The sequence below is a fragment of the Conger conger genome, chromosome 7 (assembly GCF_963514075.1).
Source record: "Conger conger chromosome 7, fConCon1.1, whole genome shotgun sequence".
NCBI classification, from domain to species: domain Eukaryota; kingdom Metazoa; phylum Chordata; class Actinopteri; order Anguilliformes; family Congridae; genus Conger; species Conger conger.
This window is the reverse complement of record NC_083766.1, coordinates 34,534,112-34,558,010: the sequence shown is the minus strand read 5'-3', so window position 1 is coordinate 34,558,010 and position 23,899 is coordinate 34,534,112. Positions and strand designations below refer to the sequence as shown.

At 43.0% G+C, this 23,899-nt stretch overlaps 1 protein-coding gene across 4 annotated transcripts; it reads right to left on the bottom strand.

The window, feature by feature from the left end:
- Positions 1-951: 951 nt before the first annotated feature.
- jhy (junctional cadherin complex regulator) lies at positions 952-22,910 on the bottom strand. 4 transcript variants are annotated; one of them, XM_061249879.1, is made up of 9 exons: positions 22,850-22,910; positions 21,517-22,041; positions 18,039-18,786; positions 8,861-8,950; positions 7,207-7,811; positions 5,975-6,251; positions 4,372-4,458; positions 3,582-3,725; positions 952-2,632 (listed from the first exon to the last, which is right to left on the bottom strand). In XM_061249879.1, the coding sequence occupies exons 2-9, from the start codon at positions 21,921-21,923 to the stop codon at positions 2,420-2,422; spliced, it is 2,571 nt and encodes an 856-aa protein (XP_061105863.1). In that variant the 5' UTR covers positions 21,924-22,041; positions 22,850-22,910; the 3' UTR covers positions 952-2,419. The 4 variants fall into 4 exon arrangements, with proteins under 4 accessions (XP_061105863.1, XP_061105865.1, XP_061105866.1 ...); XM_061249881.1 differs by having other exon boundaries at positions 8,861-8,947; XM_061249882.1 differs by having other exon boundaries at positions 8,861-8,944.
- Positions 22,911-23,899: the final 989 nt, after the last annotated feature.

The following is a 23,899-nucleotide window of genomic DNA, read 5'->3' as shown; positions in this document are numbered from 1 at the left end:
AAATATGCCACCATTTATGTGCAGTAGCTGAACATCGCAAATCAGACATAAATCGATTTTTTTTTGTTCAACACAAATAGCTGGATATGAATAAGGAGCCAAGCAGTCATTTTGGGCAAATATACTGTAAAATGTGACCTTCTGGTTGTAATCCAAAGGTGTTTTTAGCATGCTGTTTTCCATTGTGAAAACGGGAAGACAGCAAGGAGCTGATGTGTCCAAACGCAGCATGTCGTCAGGTCGCCATCATCCCTGGAGGGCGCAGTCCTTTTAGACACACCCATCTCAGCAATGCCGGCCATTGTGAATCAAGCCTACACATTTGTTTCTCGGTACTGAAGTTTTCCTGATGCCAATACTCTTCATCTTCAAATTAAAACAACATTCTAAAACTATATTTGACCAAAATTAAGGCTAAGGCTGGTCATCTCTAAATGATTACAGTACTCCAATATACAGGAAGCTCAATACTTGCTAGCAGTGTAGGGAGAAATGCAAGCTGTCTATATCATTTTCAAAGCCTCCTCTTGATGATTTATAACGTCCCTGTCTATACATATTGAACTTTTAAATGAGATCATTACTGCATTTTTTTGGAGTTTCTCCCCCAAAACAACAACAAAGAAGGAAAACAATTTGCATTAGTATTTAACAAGAACATCAAAAGAAGCAAGGTGCACATTCGGCCCTTTTCTTTTGAGAAGTCTCATTAAGCGCGCGCACACACACACACACACACACACACACACACACACACACACACACACACACACACAGCCTTTCACAACAAATGACAACCATTAGAGGGGCTTATATAGTCATTTAAATGTGTAGCAGGAGGCAGTTCCCGTTCATTTGGGAGGTTTACAATAATGGGGGTGATTTTTTTTTTCTCTGAAAAGAAGAGAATATGCAGAACCTACCCCTACCACCCCACCCCCCCTCCCCGACTTTGAAAAGCAATTCATTTTGTTTCCAAAATGTGATTCTGATTTACTGGGAAAATAAAAAGCGTGAAGAGAATGGGCCGTGCGGAAGGTGATCAATTAAAAGATTAAGCATTTTGCAACACATGGACGCATCTGCATTTCCAACTAATAGCCAGGCCATCAGCTCATTTTCACGGGGGCTGCTGCCTCCTTCAGCCCTGTGCTCAGATCAAAGGCGCTGTGTCAGTGCTAAAAGGGATGCTAATTCAGCCTCCTTCATGTGTCGTGGCGAGAGACCCCTTCAATTAACTCAATTCTATGGCGGCGGAGGAGGGAGGGGGGTGCAGATGCAAAGAGAGTTGGGCCAGGAAAGGCATCATTTCTCATTAATTCAAAAGGTCCGGTATTTATCAGTCCCTCGCTTCAGAGGCTTAACGCTAAAAACACAGAGCATCAAAGGAGCTATGATGGGTTAAATAGAGACTATAATCTAATTAAAATATTACATATGGGTAAATAGCTCTTTGATAATCATCTAAAGGTTCCATTAAAGAAATAGGTGCTTGAGATTGTTTTATGGGGGGTAGAATTATCACTTTAAAATATAGAAAACAAGTTTGCTGGGCCTAATCAGGACGGCTTCAAAGTGTCACCATTTTTGACCCATTTTTTATTTTAATGGGCGAAAGGAGGGGGCAGAAAGAGGAAATATTCCGGGGGATAATCAGGGAGGGGGAACAAAAACGGCGCAGATTATTACTAGATTAGCAGCGCCAGGTGCATGCTGTGTGAATGGAGGAGGCAGTGGCTGGACCCCAGAACAAGAGCAGAGTGCCGTCCTGTGATGAAGCCAGCGCGGCCTGCCCGTTCAGGCCTCTCCCCAGGCGTGCAGATACGGACGAAGGGACGCCTTTCGCTTGCTGCTCTATTCCGCAGCGTCGCCGCTTTAGGCCCGAATGAGAGCGAGAGCCGGCTTCCTCCCCAACGTGTTTGTCCATGTGACACGTGGAGAATTCTTTTTAAAAACTCACATAACAGTACTATTGCACAGGGCACCCATTTCCCCCTCAAATAACAGAGGATAGGACAGATTAATCAAGGCACATATTTTGTGCTGTATATACGCAGGAGAAAAATAAAATAAAAAGAGGTTAAACACACGAAAATAGATCAATTATTCCCACAACATGGAAATACACAGTGACGCAAACAATGTTAAACAGCATACAGGGTATAGGAGTCCAAAAGGGATAACATGTACTACCAGGTCAAAGGGTACTAATTTAAAGATGTATTAGTGTCACTAAAATCTGTTAACCTGAAGTATGTTGCAAAAAATAGTTCAATCAATCATTCAAGGGTGTATTCCGTGGCTGTAGGCAGCCTCTGTTTAAGTGCCTATAAATCTCATATCAGGGTCAATAAGCTAAAGTGGGCATGTTCCTTTCACGTGTCCTGCCATCTCCCGAGACAGAACAATCAATGGCAGATTAAACGGCACGCAGGGCTTTGAAATGAGCCACCACCTGTTTCTCCTCCTCGTGACGCTTCTGCAGCATCTCCAGCCGAGCCAGCTGGGTCAGGTCCAGGTGTTCCAGGTACTGGGCCCGCTCCTGGAGGAAGTCCCGGGGACCGTCCCTCTCGCTGCTCTTCGGCTCGGCGGGAGGCTTGGGTTTTGGAATGCTCCTGGCGTACTCCAGGGCCTTTTCCGGAAAAGAACGAGGGGGGGAAGGGGGGAGAGCGGGCTCAAAATCTGGGCCCGGTTCACAAATGGAACATCTACTCAGCTTCTGGTGCTTGGGGGACGAGGTGAGTGTCCCATTATCTGACACAAATAGGTGTCTCTCTCCATCACAATAAGGCCTTCACATTTCACCTTGAGAGATAAGGCTGCCTTTGGTTTGGATCGTAAACGGTTGGAGTTTATATAGCGCCTTTATCCAAAGCGCTGTATAATTGATGCTCCCTATTCACCCATTCATACACATGTTTACACTCACACACCAACGGCGATTGGCTGCCAACAAGGCACCAACCAGCTCGTCAGGAGCATGTCAGGGTTAGGTGTCTTGCTCAGGGACACTTCGACACACCCAGGGCAGGATCGAACCGGCAACCTTCCGACTGCCAGACGACTGCTCTTACCGCCTGAGCCAATGTCGGATTGTGCCCCTCTAAGTCAAACAGAAACCGAATAACCAGTAATTAGGACCTAAATGGTTGCATTTGGTACTATACCAAGTAAATGTGGAAATCAGGAGAAGAGGGGGAATATTCAGTCTGTGTATCGTGAAGAAGTCAAGAAGGAGAACGGTCAGAGCCAGCTACCTATATTCCCTTGTATTGATTTCAAGGCTTCATTTCGTTCTCTGATGTTTATTTAAAGTCAGATGCAACAACAAAATCGATTTCAAATGTTTTTAAAAGTCGAGAATAAATATCATGTTATGAAAATGAACTGGAACAGCCAAAGGACTCCAAACTGCTACTTATATCTAGTCATTTTTGCTGTGCCTTTTTAAAAACATTAGATAACATTCGCGGTGAACAGAATGTTTGTGAACAGATGCTTGTGAGTACGCTAGCGCTGACGCTAGTGAACGTTCACCTTGTCAAATGAATGCGAAGCCCTCACCAGGAATGCACCCTCACCTTCATCCTGGGAACCATGTTCTCGGTGGTGTCCCCGCCCGCAGGGCAAGGGTTTCGGGTCGGCAGAAAGGGTATTCTGCTTATGTTCTTGTTGTTCTCGCGGACTTTGTCTGAATACTGCTGCCGTCGTCTAATTTTCTCCGCCTGGCGGTTTTTGAAAGAGAGAGGTTGGTAGCAACAAAAGGACGACTTAATTAATGCACACCCTTCTCCCATGAGGGTCATCTCTCTGTTGTGAGGTGTAAAACCAACTATTCACTCCCTTCTCATTCAGAGAAAAGGATCTGTCAGGCTAACCCTGCTAGCAAACATGTTCAAAAACCAATCCACTATGTGGTCCATTTAGTGCACACATACTTAAGAACACATAGACACAAGGGTAGAGTCATGAAGAATGCCAGTGAACTTCCCACAGCCAGACTGATAAAGGACTTTCACTAATCACACAACTTAAAGCAAGGAAAAAAGGTTTTTATTTAACATGTCACAAAAATATGTGTGACCTTACTTTATTCATTTATTTCTTCACTGGCCACACACCCCCCTCCATTATCATGTTACAAACACGCAATCTTTACAACAACTCAAAAAGCACTTATGGATTGCCGTTGTAATGGTCTCTTTGATTGCATGACATTTCCCTACAAAAGTGAAAATCCCTCAAACGTAATCTTTTGGTCCCATTTGTATTTTTACATGTTTAAAACCACCCTCGGAACTCTAGCAAAATGATTTTCGGTTGATGCGGACAAATGTAATTTCTGTCGGCATGAGGGGGAAAGGCACTTACTGTAATTGGTGTTACTTTGTAATCTGGTCCCAGTCCACCAAGCTTAACATCCTTTTTGAGGGCTTTGTAGTCTTTTAGAGTGTACGCCTGCAACAATACACAAACTAGTAAAAATATACATATTAGGGAGCACACACATCTGTCCACACAACTGCACACATTCATATATTGAAAGCTTGAGGGCCTAATCTTCGCTCCTTCTTCCTTTTTTTAATATTGGAGAAAACGTTATGTGGTTGTTCACAAGTGCGAGGGAGGGAGAGAACAAGTGTTTGTGTTGGACACCCGTGAAGAGTCCCAGGGCCCAGAGAGAAGCTTCCCGCCGTTTTGGGCTAAGCAGTTAATCTGCTGTGCGACTGAGGTGCACTCCAGCTGCAATACACAAGCCGTCCAGGACAAAAGGGGCTAATCATTCCAGATCAGACTGGCTCCTTTACGCTTTTCGGGCCACTCCTAAATTAGCCATTGGTCACGGAGACCGCGGCGCTGTCTTCCCGCTCTGATCTTCATGGCTTTTAAGAAATTTATCCCCAAATCTTGTCAGACACGATGTCAGAGGGACTATGTTCCCTTTGGTGGGGCTAGCGGGATCGCCCTTAACGTCGCCCCGGCAAGGGCGGATGAAGCCAGGGGGAGGGACGCGGCTTCCACTGGGATGTACACCGAATATTGGGGTGTAAGTCCCCAGAAGTTTCGGCAAACTTTTCTAGCTCATATGTACAGTCCTACAGTATGCCACTGTAATTCATGACACTGTATTTTAGGTTATCACATTTACTAATAAAGCTAGCCTGTGTCTGTATGCAGGCGCCCGCCTGTATGTGTGTGCGTTTCTGACTACAGCCCAAATGAACTTGCCGACGTCTCTTTAAAGCCGTACTCATCAAGGCGAATGTCCCTGTGCAGCATTGCGGTGTGTTTGTGTGTGACTCTGGGCTCCAGTGGGATACGTCTGCAGGGTTCACTCTGACAAATGACAAAGGGACTAGTTCTGGGACTCAAAGACATGGCTTTCTTCTAATCACCTTACCCTCTAATACGCTCATGTAAGTCTTTGTGACCGTGTCTTATGTCATCATCTCATAACAATTAACTGCATCGTGCATTACTGATGCAATTACCCTGATGTGCACATCAAAAGGCCTCCTCATTCATTCAATTTGTAACGGACTTCATTAGACGACATTATTTCTGATACAATGCATGGTGTTTGTAATACAAGTACCATTTATACTGCATTTCATTATGTCCTTTGGCGATTTCTAAAATGACCCAATCGGCCGTGAATACAGACCAAGGCCCTGATTTAATGGAAGTTCTTGTAAATGATTTGCCAGAGCACACTTTCACCTCAGGTTTTTTAATGAATAAACAGGGATATATACAAGATAGGGCTTTTATATTTGAACCATTAATATTAAAACTTATTACAGTGAACGGATGAAGCATATGCAAATGTACACGAGCATGCAGAGACGGGCACACGCACGTAGGGAGACACACACACGCACGTAGGGAGACACACACACGCACGTAGGGAGACACACACGCACGTAGGGAGACACACACATGCACGTAGACACACACGCAGACACACACACACCTTGTAGGCCGTTTTCTCCTTCAGTTGCCTCTGTTTTTCCAGTTGAGCGAGGTACCCTTCTGAGATGCTCCGCTGCATGCCGTTTATGTTGTGCCTGGCGTTCTGGCCGCTCAGCTCAGAGTCGCTGGCCACCGCTTCCCCGATCGGGGGGAGCAGGGGGTAAGACCCTGTGCTCTGCGCTGGGAGCCTGTGTGGGGGCCGCAGCTCAATACGCTGTTCACCTGGACTCAGGTACAGACTCCAGTCCCCCGCAGGCTGCCACGTGGCAGGCCCAAGCCTGGGAAATGAACAAAAACCATTACTGCCTCAACGGTCTGCATTTATATAGCGCCTTTACCCAAAGTGCTGTACACACTCACACACCAACGGCGATTGGCTGCCATGCAAGGCACCAACCACCAACAATCCGGAATTCAGACGCAAACTTTCAATTCTAGAATAAGGTGTATATCCAAGCAGTGTAAGGGTACTGGACGTGATCACGGTTTCTGTTTCCAGGGAGTACTATTTGCTGACAGGTATGAAGTTCACACACTGGAGACCAGACAAATAAGCCACTCCGTTTACACACGTCTGACATAGTGTGTAAGGAAAGGAAGTGGTTGATATGTCTGATCTCCAGTTGAATGGTTTATACTACTGGTCAAAAGTTTTAGCAGACTTTACTTTTGTTTTTAATAATCTGTTTCTGTGAGTTCAATGAGTTGAATGCAAGCAGTTTAACTTCTGTAAATTAACTCAAATGGTACGACTTCAAGGTAAGAAGTCAATAGTCAGAAACTAAAAAGAATCTTTTACATCACAGGATATAGTGACCAAAATGTTGCAGTTCATAGAACGCCATATTTGGCAAAATAAACAGGCAAGCAAATTATCTCCATTGTTCAACAAGAGAAGAAAAAAGAAAAAAAAACACTAGAAGCTAGCTCGAGATTAAATGGACAGAAAGGTCAAGGAGAAGCAATCCACAAGTGCAGCACATCTGTGATCATTTCTACAGCAGTGTTGGGTGCCTCAGAACCATAAAACCGTCCTTGTAGAAAAAACGCCATACGCTCAGCAGTTATCACTGATGAATGTAAGACTTCTTTTGCAAAACAAAAAGGTGTTAAATTCTTTCTTTGGAAATTTAGATGTACTAAAACTTTTGACCGGTAGTGTGTACTTGATCTCCATTTGAGGCACTATTCTTTCCTCACACGCTATGACAAACACAAGGAACTCAAACTAACCAGGAGCGGTCAGAATCCATTCCCTGGAGCGAGTGACTGTCGTGGTCCCAGAGTGGAGGCACGTCCCTGGGTCCTCTCTTGCTGCCCTGCGGCAGTGTCCCCTGGATCTTCTGAGCGGGAAACCAGCTGGTGGGCAGAACTGCCTGTGGAGCCGAGTGCGGATACCTAGGACCGTAGTAGACCACTTGCGCTGGGTCATAGTGACCGCTCATGGGATTGTGGTAAGAAATGGCGGGCCTGGACCGCAGTGAAGGACCGCGGGGAGGGGACAGGTTGAGGCTGGCGTGCTGGTGTTCCTGGCCCAGGAACCCTGGGACCCCGTCTCCTGATGCACTGAGGTTGATGTTCAGGTTGAAGGTGGGAGGGTTCATCGTGTGGGGCGAGAGGCCCTGTGGCCACAGCGATGTCGGCGGTGTCGGGGAGAGGGGCGAGTCGCCGTGGTCCGCCTCGTCGATTACCAGGACCTCGGCCTGTCCCCGGCGCTGACGGGGACCGTGTCCGTCCCGGGGGACGCTGGGATTGCCCCGCTCCCTGAGGTCGCCGCCGGGAGGACCTGGGCATGGGTGGTCTCCTTCCCTCTTCCCCTTCTTCTTCTCTCTGTGGACCTGTTGCGAGTTGTCAGTTATTGGGGTCGGGTTTATTACAGCTCAATCGAAACAGGACAACTGTACAAACGCTTAATTCAGTTCTGCATCCGATTTTTTTTACTCAATTTAAAATAAGTATGAAGTATGAAGCTACAATAATTATGCAATGCAAAAACCTGTGTCAAGAGCACTGACGCAACACAAAATCCATAAACATACTGACTACTATGACCACTGAAAAGAATGACTGTAATAATTTGAAGAACCAGGGAAATATTTAAAATCTTTCCTCCTGCAAGATTTGATTAACTTCGTAGGTAGGAACCATCTAGCAAGTACATCTCAAATCAACCTTGCAAGAACACTAATGGAAAATTCTAGTGCGCAAAGCACAAAATCTAATCATGAGTAGAAATGAGAAGATATTTCTTGTGCACTTTATTACCATATTTGTGGGAAGCAGCTGGAAGGCTGTAAAATTAGGGTAAATAATTTCCCTTACATAATCAATGTCATCATCGTCATGGTTATTGCCATAGGTGAGGTGAGGAGCGGGGTGGGGTGGTGTGCTTGCTGCGGATTTTATATCATTTTGTTCCCATTTCTCTTCTCCGTCCTCTCTTTCCCCCCAGCACTGGGCCACGAGCAGAGGACTCACGAGATTATTCCGGCAGATTACTGACTGTGCCTCCGCATCTAATGCCTGTGATTTGACAAACAGCAGCTTTCACCATTGTAATGGGAAAATATTTACGCGCCTCTCCCTGCCAGCATTAGGGCGACCGCTCAAGTGCTCAAAATAATGATGCTCCTCCCGTCCCTCTTTCGGCTGCCGAGCCTCCTTTTCACATATTTCAGGGGCTCCATTGTGCCTCCACAAGTACAGCAGAAATTGTGTCTGTCGCTGCGAAAATGAAATCCTGCCAAACTTAAGACTGTGGAAAAGCTCATCTTGGGCTAAAAATGCCTCGCACAAACCAAAGGAAATGAGAAAAGGTAGAGAGCTTACGACATTTGAAGCTAAATTTTCAAGAATTGTGAAGAAGATTATGAGCGCCTGCTCTTACCTTCAGCCTCTGTGTTTTCTGCTGCCACCTCAGTTCAGGGTTTAAATACTGATGTTCAGTTGTCTCTTCCACAGCGTCAGACCCCTGCTGCTAAAAGGTGAATAATGAACATAAGAGAATGGCAAACACCCAACATCCAATCTGATGCACATGCCACAAGATGGCCTAAGTGCTTCATCTTTCCTGAACTAATTTTTAAATTAAAAAACACCACAGAATTCTGATTATATTTGCACGAACAAAGTGGTGGACCTATATAGAAACCATGAGTTACCATGATTCACGATTTAAGGCACAGCAAACTGACTATTCCATTGCAAAAAAATGCAGGAGAATACAAAAATAAAAAATAAAAATTGTCAAAATATGCAACATTGGCAAGAAAATAAAAAAGGCGTGTTACTATCAAGTATGATATCCACTGACTCATACCTAATAACCTATACAAATAACCTTGCCATATTACTTTTATTTTATTCATTTTTTTAGAAACACAGCACTTCATCCGAGTTGTCGCTTAACTGGTTTCTTATGTGTGCAATGAACAAATGGAGAAAGGCCTTTCAGCATCTAACCATCCCTCAGAATGGCACACAAAGCTATGACTCTTGTCAAAAGCTTTGAAAGAAATGCGGTCAACTGGTATGAAGGCATGATCTCTCTGTAGGTCTGCCTCACCCGGCTGTTGTTGGGAGACTTAATATTGTTATTCAAAGCTAGCAAATTCCCTTTCCCTCCACTTACAGTACTTTATTTCTCAACCACAGCTGCGTTATTCTCATAGAGTACAGTAAAGTGCATGCGAGAAAACTCATTTCAATTTTACAAGTAGTTTCACTTGTGATCACATTGGCTTGTTTGGTGTTGTCATGCACAAATTTTAAAAAAAATTAGTAATTCAATTTGTCAAATAAAAAGTCCTGGTTTCAAGCCGTAAACTATAGGGCGAACTCGCAAGCAATCAATTCACTTACATTCATTCTCACCCATTAGGGGACCTGTTAAAACTGCAGTGCGCTTTACTTTTATCTGTAGAAATGCATTCAAATCAGGGCTGGCTCTAGCCATAGGCCACATGGCGAGCCACCAAGGGTGCCACCTCTATGGGAGGAAAACAGGGAAGATGGAAGGTGGGAAGGTGGAATGGGTTGGCAAACCCCCCCGGCGCCCCCCACCCCGCTCAGGATCTTGCAGAGCGCGGCACAAAGGTTAGAGCAGGTCCTGATAGGGGACGATAAATAGGTTTTGATTTTATGAGTTTTTAATGCAACATTTTATGTTCACCCCAACCCTCATTGTTGTGTGGCAACAGAGAAACAAAAAGAGGAGACCCTTGCAGGAATATATTATTCAAAGAAAAGGACAAAGCGCAACATGGCTTGACTCAACGGAGGCCAAATTTACCAAAATACATGAATTCATGCTGTTCATTTCAGAAAAATATGTCATAAATACTCAGATTACAGTCCTGTGCATGTTGCGATGCTTTAAATTTTGTAAAAGCAGCAGATCAGAGGACATTTAGGACTAATGCTGTAATGAAAATCATTTAGTTGACTTCGGGCCCCCTTGGCTGCTAAGAGCAAACCGGTCCAATCGATGGAACTGACAGCTTGAAGGGTTCGTTATTGAATGCTGCTAATTCTAAAAGTGTGAATAGGCGAAGGTCACAGAAAATCAAGCTGCAGTGAGTGGATTGAGTTGTAATATATCCATCAATAAATGCACCACCATGCTGATCTGTCTATTTACGGAAAGGGCAGGTAAGCGGGGAACTCATCACGTGGTGCTGGCCTCTCCATTACAGGCACATTCAGAGACGGGTGATAGCTGCTAATCGCCTCAGAGCTGAGCTGGAATGGGACTTGAACCCCACACTCATACATGAGCCCACCTGACCTGGGGAAGACTCCATCACCTGTAGTTAACATAGCCTAAGTGCTGCGGTTAAGCCACACCAGTAGAAGGACATACGTTGTTCTGCCGTCCATTAAAATATAAATATGAGGTGAAAGTGTCAGAGTAGAAGCATCCTCGGAAAAATCTTAAAACTGCTTTGTAAAAAAAATAGACAATATCATGCAGGTCATCCAAGCTCAACTCAAGACAGGTCTATTTCTATTCAAAATGCTGCATCTTTACATTTTGATAGTGTCTCAAATTTCCTCAGGTGAAATCATAGTAATGAAGCTTCATGTGCTCCTGGCACCATTCCCTGCAGATCCCTGAAAGAAGTCTTTGACTCTGTTTCTTCACATATTTTCTTCTCGGTTTATTTTGAAAGAGAAAATGCTCTCCACCCACTGTCCTTAAATAATTACAGGCCAATCTCCAAATTACCATTCCTGTTAAAAGCATTAGAGAAAATGGTGCAAATCAATTGTTAACCTTTATGACCAGTAATGATCCCTTTGAGAAGTTCAAATCCAGTTTCAGTAGAGGGAAGGTACAGAATAGTACAGAAAAGGGTCAATGACTAAAGGGTCATTCCAGGGAAAATTGACCCTTTTTAACCTTGACCTCAAAGATCTTTCTGATATTTGACAACAATGATGTAGCCTGGGAGCAATTCATATTGGTACACCTTTGAGAAAAAAATCGAACCATTGTTCAGAAAATTCGTGACAAAGTGATGTGTTCCACTGAGGCCTACCCACCTTCAAAACCTTCTTATGTGTGTGTGTGTGTGTGTGTGTGTGTGTGTGTATGAAGTACACACTTCTCAAATTCAGTTAGTCAATTCATCAACATGTCTATGTGCATAGCCTTCACTGTATCGTTTTCGGAAAGTTCTCACAAGGAATCCAATAAATATGCTCAATACTCTTGACAACCTAAGCCATGAGAATGAGATTGCGATCACAAGCTGTGTACGGAAGTGTTTTGTGTCGTTTGACACGTGGAACTGAACGACAGCAGAAGAGAAATAACACAGCACCTGTCAGAATGCTCAACAATGTACCAACTGTCAAGTCAAGTCAAACTTTAATGTCCCACCAAGGGAAATGTATTTGTAGACAGGTTTAAAAACAAGACCTATTCATGTTAAGAAAGACAGCATCACGTGGCACAAGCAAAAACAGTAAGTAAAAGATAACTAAAGACACTAAAATGTTATAATAAAATAAAATAATGGAACTACTTAGATGCGAAGCTCACATTCCAAGTCAATTCCAAATTGAACAATGCAAGATTGCTGCTTTAAAAGAATCCTTATGTGTGCTCGCCTGCCAATTGCTGAGCAAATAAATTAAATGTTGTATCTTCTAGTCCTCTGGGTGGGAACCTTAAGAGCATATCTCACTTTCCTAAATAAGTACAGTTGTTGTGGTACACGTGGTTGGCAGCACGGCACCCAAGCACGGCACCCAATTTACTATTGGCAGTTAGACAAAATACAGACCCCTCAATGACTGTGTGCTTAGGGTTGGGCGCAGACTGAAGTCGATAGCAATGTCTTTGTGGGGGGGGGGGGGGGGGGGGGTTTGAGGGAGGGAAGGCCAGCTCTCAGGCGAATGGCACGTGGGGCAGTGGCAGGCAGCCAGGTTGCGGCATCACCTGACACCATTGCCCCGAGGTGCCAGGACCGTGGCGGAGTGCGGCGGGGCGTAACAGGTGTCAATGGCTTTGTGGCGGGCACTGGGTGCCTCCTCATTACACCCTACAGCGGAGAGACGTGGCGCGACCTCTGCCAGCCCCGCCGCCCCCCCCCACCTTTTGTCAACCATTTTAATAATCCCAATCGTATCTAGGAAATGATAAAGCCAAATTGCATCTGGAGCATTGTAAGCTGCGTAATATCTATTCTGTTAAATTGAGGTCTGTAATTGCCCCCTTTCCCCAATCCCCCACCCACCGCGCCAACCCCCCCCCCCCAACCCCCCCGCAGCGGGGCCACAACAAAGGGCAGCAATCGCAGCATGTCATTTTCCTCAAGACCGGGAAACACAGCTTGGCAATGAAGACTTCAAAGGCCCGCGCATCTTCAATTGCATTTGGTGGCTATTGTGGCTGCCCGGGCAATCTTGATTAGGTGTTTACACGGCGGTATGGCATACGGTGGCGGAGAGCCCCTGAGCCCGGGTCTAGAGCTATTAAGAGACTGTACATTATGTTCCTGGCTTTGAAGTGAGGGCCTGAGGGACAGCGAGCGACTCGGGCTGAGTGCAATGGCAGAAGATTGCTCTGCTACCTCTGTCTTTATCAAAGGGCCTCTGCTGGATGTCATCATGACTCCGGTCGCTTGCTGCCAAAAGTTGGAGCATTACGAGATTGTGTACATTTAATAACATCTCTAATTATCAGGAGCAAATGAGGAAGAACCCATCCACCCCCCCCCCCACCTCTTTCTCAGTCAAAGACAAAATAGTGCCTTTTAAAAACCCAAATGGCACACTTAGCTGTGCTTTGGATGATGTCTGTAAATGTAATGCGATTACACAGAGCCCAGCAGGCTTCTCCTCCCGTTCCAGGGCACAAAGACAAAGAAATAACCGCTATGCAGCTCATAACAAGACCATTTGAAGATCAGGTCAGACACTGATCATTTATGCTTGTAATAACTGCATCTTGCCGTTGTTCTGGTTGTTGTTGTTGTTGTTGTTGTTATGGTAGCTCCACAGAATGTCAAAATGTGTTGTGGTATGCATCAGATCTCCAAAATAATTTCAAAAATCCATACTGTATGGATCTCCCTTCTTAGAACAAGCTGCATAACTTATGCGTATTTGTAATAGTTTTTTCTGAACCCACAGAAATTGTACAACAAAAATCTAGTTCCATACACACTTCATAAGTTGCCCAAGTAGGTAATAATCAACAGGCAGTATTTATATATTTTTCTTATATATTATAGTTTAGTCTATAATGCAGAGCAGACAGAGAATTTAAATGGTAAATGGTTGGCATGTATATAGCGCCTTTATCCAAAGCGCTGTACAATTGATGCTTCTCATTCACCCATTCATACACACACTCACACACCAACGGCGATTGGCTGCCATGCAAGGCACCGACCAGCTCGTCAGGAGCATTTAGGGGAGCATTCTTGCTCAGGGACACTTCGACACAGCCCGGGCGGGGGATCGAACCGGCAACCCTCCGACTGCCAGACGACTGCTCTTACTGCCTGAGCCATGACGCCCCATAGGTTTAAGGCGTAGGTTTACAGTGGTGTGAAAAAGTGTTTGCCCCCTTCCTGATTTCTTTTTTCTTTCTTTTTTTTTATTTATTTTTCTTTTTTTGCATGTTTGTCACACTTAAATGTTTCAGATCAAACCAATTTAAATATTACTCAAAGACAACACAAGTAAACACCAAATGCAGTTTTTAAATGTAGGTTTTTATTATTAAGGGAGAAAAAAAATCCAAACCTACATGGCCCTGTGTGAAAAAGTGATTCCCCCCCTGTTAAAACATAACTGTGGTTTATCAAAACTGAGTTCAATTTCTCTAGCCACACCCAGGCCTGATTACTGCCACACCTGTTCTCAATCAAGAAATCACTTAAATAGGACCTGCCTGACAAAGTGAAGTAGACCAAATGATCCTCAAAAGCTAGACATCATGCAGAGATCTAAAGAAATTCAGGAACAAATGAGAAAGAAAGTAATTGAGATCTATCAGTCTGGAAAAGGTTATAAAGCCATTTCTAAAGCTTTGGGACACAAATGGCGAAAACATGGAACAGTGGTGAACATTCCCAGGAGTGGCCGGCCGACCAAAATTACCCCAAGAGTGCAGCGACGACTCATCCAAGAGGTCACAAAAGACCCCACAACAACATCCAAAGAACTGCAGGCCTCACTTGCCTCAGTTAAGGTCAGTGTTCATGACTCCACCATCAGAAAGAGACTGGGCAAAACTCTGCATGGCAGAGTTCCAAGACGAAAACCACTGCTGAGCAAAAAGAACATTAAGGCTCGTCTCAATTTTGCCAGAAAACATCTTGATGATCCCCAAGACTTTTGGGAAAATACTCTGTGGTCTGATGAGACAAAAGTTGAACTTTTTGGAAGGTGTGTGTCCCATTACATCTGGCGTAAAAGTAACACCGCATTTCAGAAAAAGAACATCATACCAACAGTAAAATATGGTGGTGGTAGTGTGATGGTCTCGGGCTGTTTTGCTGCTTCAGGACCTGGAAGACTTGCTGTGATAAATGGAACCATCAATTCTGCTTTCTCCCAAAAAATCCTGAAGGAGAATGTCCGGCCATCTGTTCGTGACCTCAAGCTGAAACGAACTTGGGTTCTGCTGCAGGACAATGATCCAAAACACACCAGCAAGTCCACCTCTGAATGGCTGAAGAAAAACAAAATGAAGAATTTGGGGTGGCCTAGTCAAAGTCCTGGCCGTTAATCCTATTGAGATGCTCTGGCATGACCTTAAAAAGGCGGTTCATGCTCGAAAACCCTCCAATGTGGCTGAATTACAACAATTCTGCAAAGATGAGTGGGCCAAAATTCCTCCACAGCGCTGTAAGAGACTCATTGCAAGTTATCGCAAACGCTTGATTGCAGTTGTTGCTGCTAAGGGTGGGCCAACCAGTTATTAGGTTTAGGGGGCAATCACTTTTTCACACAGGGCCATGTAGGTTTGGATTTTTTTTTCTCCCTTAATAATAAAAACCTTCATTTAAAAAACTGCATTTTGTGTTTACTTGTGTTGTCTTTGACTAATATTTAAATTTGTTTGATCTGAAACATTTAAGTGTGACAAATGCAAAAAAAAAAAAAAAAAGAAATCAGGAAGGGGGCAAACACTTTTTCACACCACTGTATATAACATGGAAGTGTGTTTGGTGTTGCATTCCAGCCCTTGTACAAAACAAACCATTAGCGGAAAATGAATCTGTTAAACCGACAAGTGGTGTGCTAGAGGCCTTATCCAGCCTGCCCACTCCCTCTGAATGATATTGGTAGGGCACAGGCAAAGGAAAGTCCACAGTGGCCTAATCAGGGACAACAACACAGACAGTCATGGAGGGGGAAGCCCTGTTGTGTGTGGGTCCACAATACCAATGGCCCTTGAGTATGCAAATAGCACTGATACCAAACATTATGTTAGCGCTGGCCTCAGATGGGTTAGCAAACGCTGAAAATACAGCACACATGCATGCCACAGTGCACAGACCCACAACGGTAGTCAATTATACCCAGGTGCACAAATATTTAAAAGGCGATTGGTAACCCCGCTCCTCTGATGTTCTTAATAGCCACTGTTGTACAGATAATCTCATATGACCAGACATGCTTCCCTTTCTCTTGTTTTTGCGCAGACGGCCATTGAAAAGTGCTTTTCTCTGCCAAATTAATTTCCCAGCCCAATTCAGAGCATGCCACTCCTTTCTGTGCTCCTGGGTGAATCAATTAAAATGAGCCATTCGCAAACAATCAAGAAGGAGAGCCTGAATCCAGGGTTAAGAGATATTTGTTTTTTAAGTTGTGTTTTCTTTTCAAAAAGCTTGTTGAAATGTAGCCTAAATCTCATTGATGCAAAAAACTGTAAGTGTTTGAGGTAGGTGCGTCTCAACAAGCTTACTTGGTTTCAGCTACAATACTGATAAGCCAAATCTGTGTCTATTCAGAGTGGATTTAATGATCCAGTATGCAACTTGTTGACGCCAAACCCTATCCTGAATTCTATGAGCATAAACTTACAGCAAAGTTGGTTAACAACCTGCTGCTGAAAAAAACAATCATCAGATTTATGAGCATCAAGTAATTTTTTGCCATCAAGTTTCATCCAGATGGCACCGTTTGCCTTTCAATATCTTTACTGCTTTTCAGACAGCTATACAATTGGCATGGCATTGCTATTGTAGACAATTTTCATAAGCTTTTCTTCTTTATTCCAATTTCAGCCGGTGCCACAAACCAGTGAAAGCATATTTCGTCATCTGTATGTCTGTACAGTTGTTATTTGTTGTTATTTTAATTCTTGAGAGCAATCTTTAATGATAAATAGTATAAACAATAATGCATTGCTTACCATTGTGCACTGCGGAGAAGATAGGGCAAGGTAAATGTTTTTGCGAAGAACCCTTGGTCAATATTTAAGGTCTGGCAGCTTAAAATAGATATACATATAAGAACGGTTTTCATTCCAAACTAAACGTGGTAAACACAAAATCTTCAATTTGTGTATGAAGCTTCATGATTTACTGAATGAACTAGCCACCAACACCCCCCTCCCCCCCCACTTTCTTGTCATAGCCTGGCTACTGAGGGCCCCCAAAGAGCAATTGAGAGCTATTTTACCTTTAAATCATCAAAGGAATGGTGTGCATTTCCCGGGATATCTGCAATGTTTGTGCACCCCCTGGTGGTTTATTATAAGAATACAGAGTTCAAATATTCAAAACATGCATTGGACCTTTAATATTTAAATCAGAAATGGGCAACAACGGCCATATCGGTTTCTGATATTCATGCCAAATTCTGCCCTTAATGGGCCCTAAAATGTATGCCATTTGACATTGCAGTTGCATTTTTTTTAAGCACATGGCTGGCAACTGCAGACTGCTCTAGTATCCCTACTCATAGATAAAACGTTTTACAGTGATCTCATCAGCGTGTACCAGTGTTGGTGTATACAGCCAATTAGCACATTTAGTAAGGGTTATTCGGTGGGAACCAAACCCTGCATACACAACGGCTCTCCAGGACTGGAATTGCCCAAATGGACAATGAACCACCTCACACCTTTGTAATATCCATCCTGTATATAGGCCAATAAATTACTGAGATACATGATATTACATATTTTCAAGGCTGTCAAAGAGAACACAGTATGTCCACCTTACAGAAAACATGCACATTCTTTTGGACAGACCAATAGTTTCTGGGTGCTTGACTACAGAAGCATACATATCAAAATGAAAAAAATCGGTGTTCTCATTTTCACATGCCGCATGGAATTGCAGCAGAACTGAAATAGATTTATATTGTATAAAATACTATGCAAGCTTGGTTGTGGGCTGCAGTGTGAAAAGAAGCAGGCTAGTGACACCACGTGTTTCAGAGTTCTCTCTTTAAAGCTGGAAGTACATGAACGTAGCTGCCCCAGACTGGGTGCCAAAAACCAAACTGGTCAAGTTCATAAAACAGTCATTTAGAGCTGCTCAGGACAGACGCAGTCAGTAGAGAGTAAGAAACATGCATGCATCATGACGCACCTGGCTTTTCTGCTCTTCCTTCAGTCCCTTCTGACCATGTGCAGAAAGATAGGAGGCCTGTTTTCTCCTGACCCCCAGTGTCATTTTGTTCCGTTCCACAATGTCTTTTCTGGGCTTGGTTTGCCTGATGTTTGGTAATCGGCGGGACTGATTCGGATTACTGTAAGCGCTGTCATGGCTGTTGTCTGTGGAATTCTCGGTACGGTCAGATTCTTGCTCGTAGAAGACTTGGTACTCCTTTGCATACCTCTGATTCATCTCTTCATAAGACTCCTCTTGTTCCTGAGAGACGACCTGCGTTTCTCCTGAATGCATTCGGTTCCCAGCAGCTGGGACACCATTTGGTCTTCTGGAAGAGGCGTCCTCGGTGCGGTGAAGCCCCTTCTGGGGCCTCTGCTGTTCCGATAGGGTTGTTTCTGCCCCCACAGCCATGTTCCTCTGTGGGGGAGTGTAGTGAGGAGCTGGGAGACGTTTGGACTTGTACTCTGAGAGACGGTCTGGTGCCATGTACACTGCAAGGCCCATGGAACGGGCCTGCCTGTGATCTGAAAGATTTTTCTGTTCTCCGTTTCCAGAATGATCTCTCGACTTCCAGGGACTCTCATCACTCGGATCTGCATAAACATTGGGCCCCTCTTCCTCTAGCAAGAGCTGGTTCCCTTCCTCAAAGAGCTTGTCTTCCTTCAGGTTGGTCCTCCAGTTGGGGTCATAACGTAAGCCTGCATATTCGTCCTCCGCAGGTCTGTACCTGTGAAGTTTAAGGAGCAGATGTACGATTTGAGATGAGGCACAGATTGGCAGGGGAACAATTCCAAGAAAACAGAACACTTTTGGCAACCCATCAGTATGACAGGATTGTGGTTGAAAGCAAGTGTGCAAGTGATGTAGCTGTGCATTGACTGATGCAATTCAGTCTTTGAGAATAGACCATCATTGCTCTCCATGAAATGTGGAACTCCTGTGGTTGGGGCTTTGCTTTATTTACAATGCCAGCCCAACCGTAAACATATGTTTACCTTAATAACTAAAGGGTGATCGTGACAGTCATTCTTTATAAAAAATACTTCAGCCTGATGCACTCAGTGAGCAATTTATTAGATAAACCTAAATGCATAAAAGCATGTTGATGCATTCAACAGGTTCAGCTGTTGTTCAGAACAACACGCCAAACCTCTTAAGTGGATAGGCTACAGCAGCAGAAGACCTTTAAAAAAACAACTCTACTTTGCATAGAGAATATGATTATTAATTGTAATGAAAAATATTTATATATCCAATATTTACAGAGTAATGTACGCATTCATATATTTACAGTTATTCTGGGGATTCTTCTCGGTTTGTATCCCTTGTATTGTGGCAAAGCAAATCAAGAATAGGCCATGGAAGCAAGTTTTGAAAAAGGCAATTTTCAGCTAATAAAACAGAGCCACTGATGCCCCTGAATCGAAATTGCTGCCTAATGTGCTCCTTGTAGCATTGATGAAAAGGCCTCATTAAAATTATTAGCGGAGTGCTTCTTTGTTGTGCTGCTCTGAATACTGAGACCTACTTCTCGTTTTGTGATGCCATATGCAGAACTGTCCTGGTGTAAAGCACTTCACTCAATGAGGGTGAAAGGCTAAGGAACAGCACTGTAATGACTGAACTGAAAGAGGCTCGAGAATGTAGCCCATTACAGACGTACAGCTGGGTGAAGTCTTTAGCATGCAAAAACCTACTTAGGTTATTGTGTTTTCATCGCAAATCCAGCGAGAGCAGGAAACCTGTGTGTATTGTGTAGGACATTTCTCTGACCCCTTTGTTCTCCACAAATATGGAATAGGTTCAAGGAAAATAAACAAAAACATGGGAGAAAGGTGTACTTTTTTTGCGGTTTCAACTGCTGTGAAATGCCCTTTGATATAATCACAGCTCTCTAAGTGCATCTGCAAAGTTTGAGTCAGCTGCCTGAACCTAAGTGCGTCAGAGTGACTGATTTCAGCTTAACACAATTTTGAGACAATGAGATAATATTATCTGGCTGGAGGTGCTTCGCAGTAGCAGACAGAAAACGGGCCCATTGATATCCTGGTCACCACGCTGTGACGAAAACTGCACTAAGTGCCACTCCAAGGGGCGGTGGTCCATAAAAACTAAATAAATAGTGCAATCCCATCCTGAAAATGAATATCATGTTGACAAAAGGGGTGCAACAGATCTGTTAGGGGGACGCAAACAGTGCTAGGAGACCAGTGTCCACACTTCAGATTCCTGGGTTTGTTGCACCAGTGCAATGAAGGGTCTCCCACATACATACAAAAGAGGTGCATGCATGCTAATGGGCTGCACAACAAGTGCTTATTGTGATAACCTCAGACAAAATACAATCACATTTCCATTCATTTAAGTCAGTTTTCATGGAAATGACAGAAATTCAAGGTTTTCTATGAGCCCAATTAGCCTATGCTGCTGGCACTTAGCTGCAACCTTTTCAATCACCAACATTTTCCATTGTCGAGTAAGTGAATAAAAGCTATTAATCATTTATCATTTATTTGTTATTTAGCAATGGAAAAACTGGATTGTTTCAAGAGTGCTCTCTTTAGTTAACTTCACAAAAGCACTGTGCTGAGCGCTAATTAAATTCAATTAACAGAACTGTTATTCTCAGTGTGCAGTACATCAGGCATCACACAAGCACAATTCTAATATATAAAGTTAAAGCTTTGGCATAATTACATAGTAATTATAGATAATTACTTCAGTTATTCTATATTCTATGTATAATTAAATAAAATGAGCATTTCTTTATTAATTCAATATTATATTGTTTGCCTTTCTCAACATCATTTTTAAAAGATCATCAAGAACATCATTAACACATTTTACAGATAACAAATAAAAGGAAAAACAAATAAAGGATAAATAAACAATGCAATCTAGGTAATTATTTTACTCATTTAACACAGGCGTCTTTCAATAAAATAAAACTATGACGTCTGCAGTTGTGTTAGTTACCACGTTGACACACTGGGGAAAGAAGTGAAATCACTGAATTATAAAATCACTAAAATTAAAACAACTCAGCCACAGATTGCGACATTACACACTACATTCTGCCGTAGCCCTTTTTACTGAATGGGAAAGGATTGGGTTATTGGTTTCCATGGTGTTAAGGTTGAAGGGGTTGTCATTGGTATGTATGGCGCTGGGGCTGGAGAGCCGTATGATATAATAAAAGTAAGTATTTGCAATGAAAAGCTGGGGCTGATATAAGTATAATCGTCAATGGCGCCATCTACTGAAATAAACGATCACGACCATGAAAACGTCTTGAACATTCAAGAAAATCTGCATGGATGGTGTATACTCACATGGCACCGTAAATGGCAAATGCACCTCTTATTTATCATTACTGGTTTTAAATCATGTGCATCCCTTTTTTGTAGAAGTAACTGGCACAATTAAGAGAATGGAGCATAAAAGAACGTAGATTTACCCGAACTTGTCTTGGCGCTTCTTTTGCAGTATCTCACCAACTTTGGTGTCATGTGGTACTGTTTTAATCTGTCCTTGCTGGGATTCTGCGACATCAAGGCTATCATAGATGTAGTTATCTTCTCCCACAAGTTCTTCCAAGTCATCCTCTTCCTCCCCACTACTCTCATCCACATACCCCTCGCTGTTTGCATTCACTATCTCATTCGCCTGTTGGATCCGAGATTTAAGTTCCATTTGGTACCTCCTCTCCTGGACGAGACTTTCAGTGTCTGACTCCAAGGAGTTCCACAGGCTGATCTGTGCATCCTCCATAAGGGAGGATTTTTCTGGTTCCTCCTTGGGTCTTGCTTCTGATGCCCTAGACGGAATTACATCTTGGCAGTTCGGCTGCCTGATGTTATCCATACAACACTTCTATTTAGGCACACCGGTTATTAAACTAAACTTATTTTTAAATCTAAAATAATCCAACCTGTATGATATCCGGGTTAATGCAGGGGCAGCTGCGTGTAGGAAATGAATTCTGTCAAAGAAATAAAGACAAAATTCAGCCATTGGAAGAACATGACTCAAATATCTAATGACGAAAAGTAACTTTCAGTTAGCTTAGGAAAATGAAGGGCGTTAGAAAACATCAATTTCGGCCAGCATTAACTTTAATTAAAAATCAGCACTAGGTAGTTACGTCAAATGCGAACGTTATTGGCAAAGGAAAGGGACTAACTTTTAACTAACGTTCGATAGCTATATTCACCAGCTAGTTAGCTAGCGAGCCTAAGTATTTAGCTACTATTATAGCCAACATACGCGCTAACCAGTTAACGTTAACAGTTAGGTAACGTTACTTGAGTAAAATCTATGCAATAATGTTAACGTTTTAGCTTTCTAACTATAGTTAACTTAGCTAAATTAGCTATTTCAGTTTGAGTTTGTGACATAACGCAACGTCGTTAGGCAAGGCTGGAGCAAGCCAGACGCATAACTTAACTATGGCTAGATGGAAAGTGCGCGGACGTTAAATTACGAAATAGTGTTTCTTCTTTGCTCAGAGTGAACTTAGCTAGCTAGTCAGTTAATTTTAGGTAGTTATGGTAGCTAGCAAGCGAGTTAGCTAACGGCTAGCAAAATTATGCAGTTCAATTGATAGTAACGTTACATTCTGGTAGTAAATTTAGCCTAGCGATATAACATTATTAGATAATGTACGGTTAAAACAATATATCTAGATAGTTAGCTATCCTAAAGCAGTGGCGTGGCTCAAACACATTGGTAGCCTTAACGTTAGCTAACAATACATTATTTGTAAAAAAAAAAGCAGTAATTAAACTCACCCATCTCGACACCTGTACACAGCGTTGCTGCCATGGAAACACTGAAGCGTCACGACGCACTGTAGGCACGACGTTAGTTGCTTCGTTAGTAATGTAGGTTAATATGCTAATACATCTCCTATAGTAACATCGAACTAATTATGATTGTTTTATGTACAATGAGAAATACATATTTTGTCTGTCGACTTGCTTGTCATACCAAGAAATCGTGGCTTGATACTTGCATTACTTTTTATGTTGTGTGTGAATGAGAGGTGCGCAAGCAGGCTGTTTGGTAGGTTGTAGAATTGTTTGTGGTGGTTTCTTGGATACCTCCTCTCCTGTCCCGTGCAGTAGGGTCTAGGTATTATCAGATAATCCGTAATCCCTTCGTAATTCAAAGACGAAAAAACGGTGAATCTCTTGTGTTTCAAAACTAAAACGGAAAAAATTATCCGTTTTTGGGTGACCTGCACGGTATGTTCTCTACATCACTGCTGTGTAAAATAGAAGTTAAGTTAAAGGCACACTAGGTAAGATCTTTGTGTTAAAATATTGTTACAAGACCATTGTAAATCCCTTCCTATCATTGAAAAAGGCTCACTGACAATGTTGACACCCTCTGCCTGTGTTTATAGTCCTTAAATCTTGGTTTCAAAGTGTACAGCTGTACAACAATTTTGAAATACATTTAAGGTTGGATTGGATTACAAAGTCTCATTACTCAGGATGACAGCTTCTAGTTTTGAAATACCCAATTTTGAGATTTAATCCTAATCCTAATTACTGAAATCCTATTTTAAAAGTTTGGGAATACTGGGCCCAGGGGATTGTCATTTCCAAATTGCACACCCAAACCAAAAGAACAGTTGCGAACATCCCAGTGTGAAACTGGCTAAATGTCCGTATGATATGCATAATCATTGTTTTTTGTGGCGAAAGTAATTTAACTTGCACAGGTCATTTTTGTTGTGCACAGCACACCACAATATTACAGGGACCCATTCATTTCAGTCTGCGTTATCTAGCTAGCCATCTTAGGCCAGGATGCCACTCAGCCAAACTCATTCA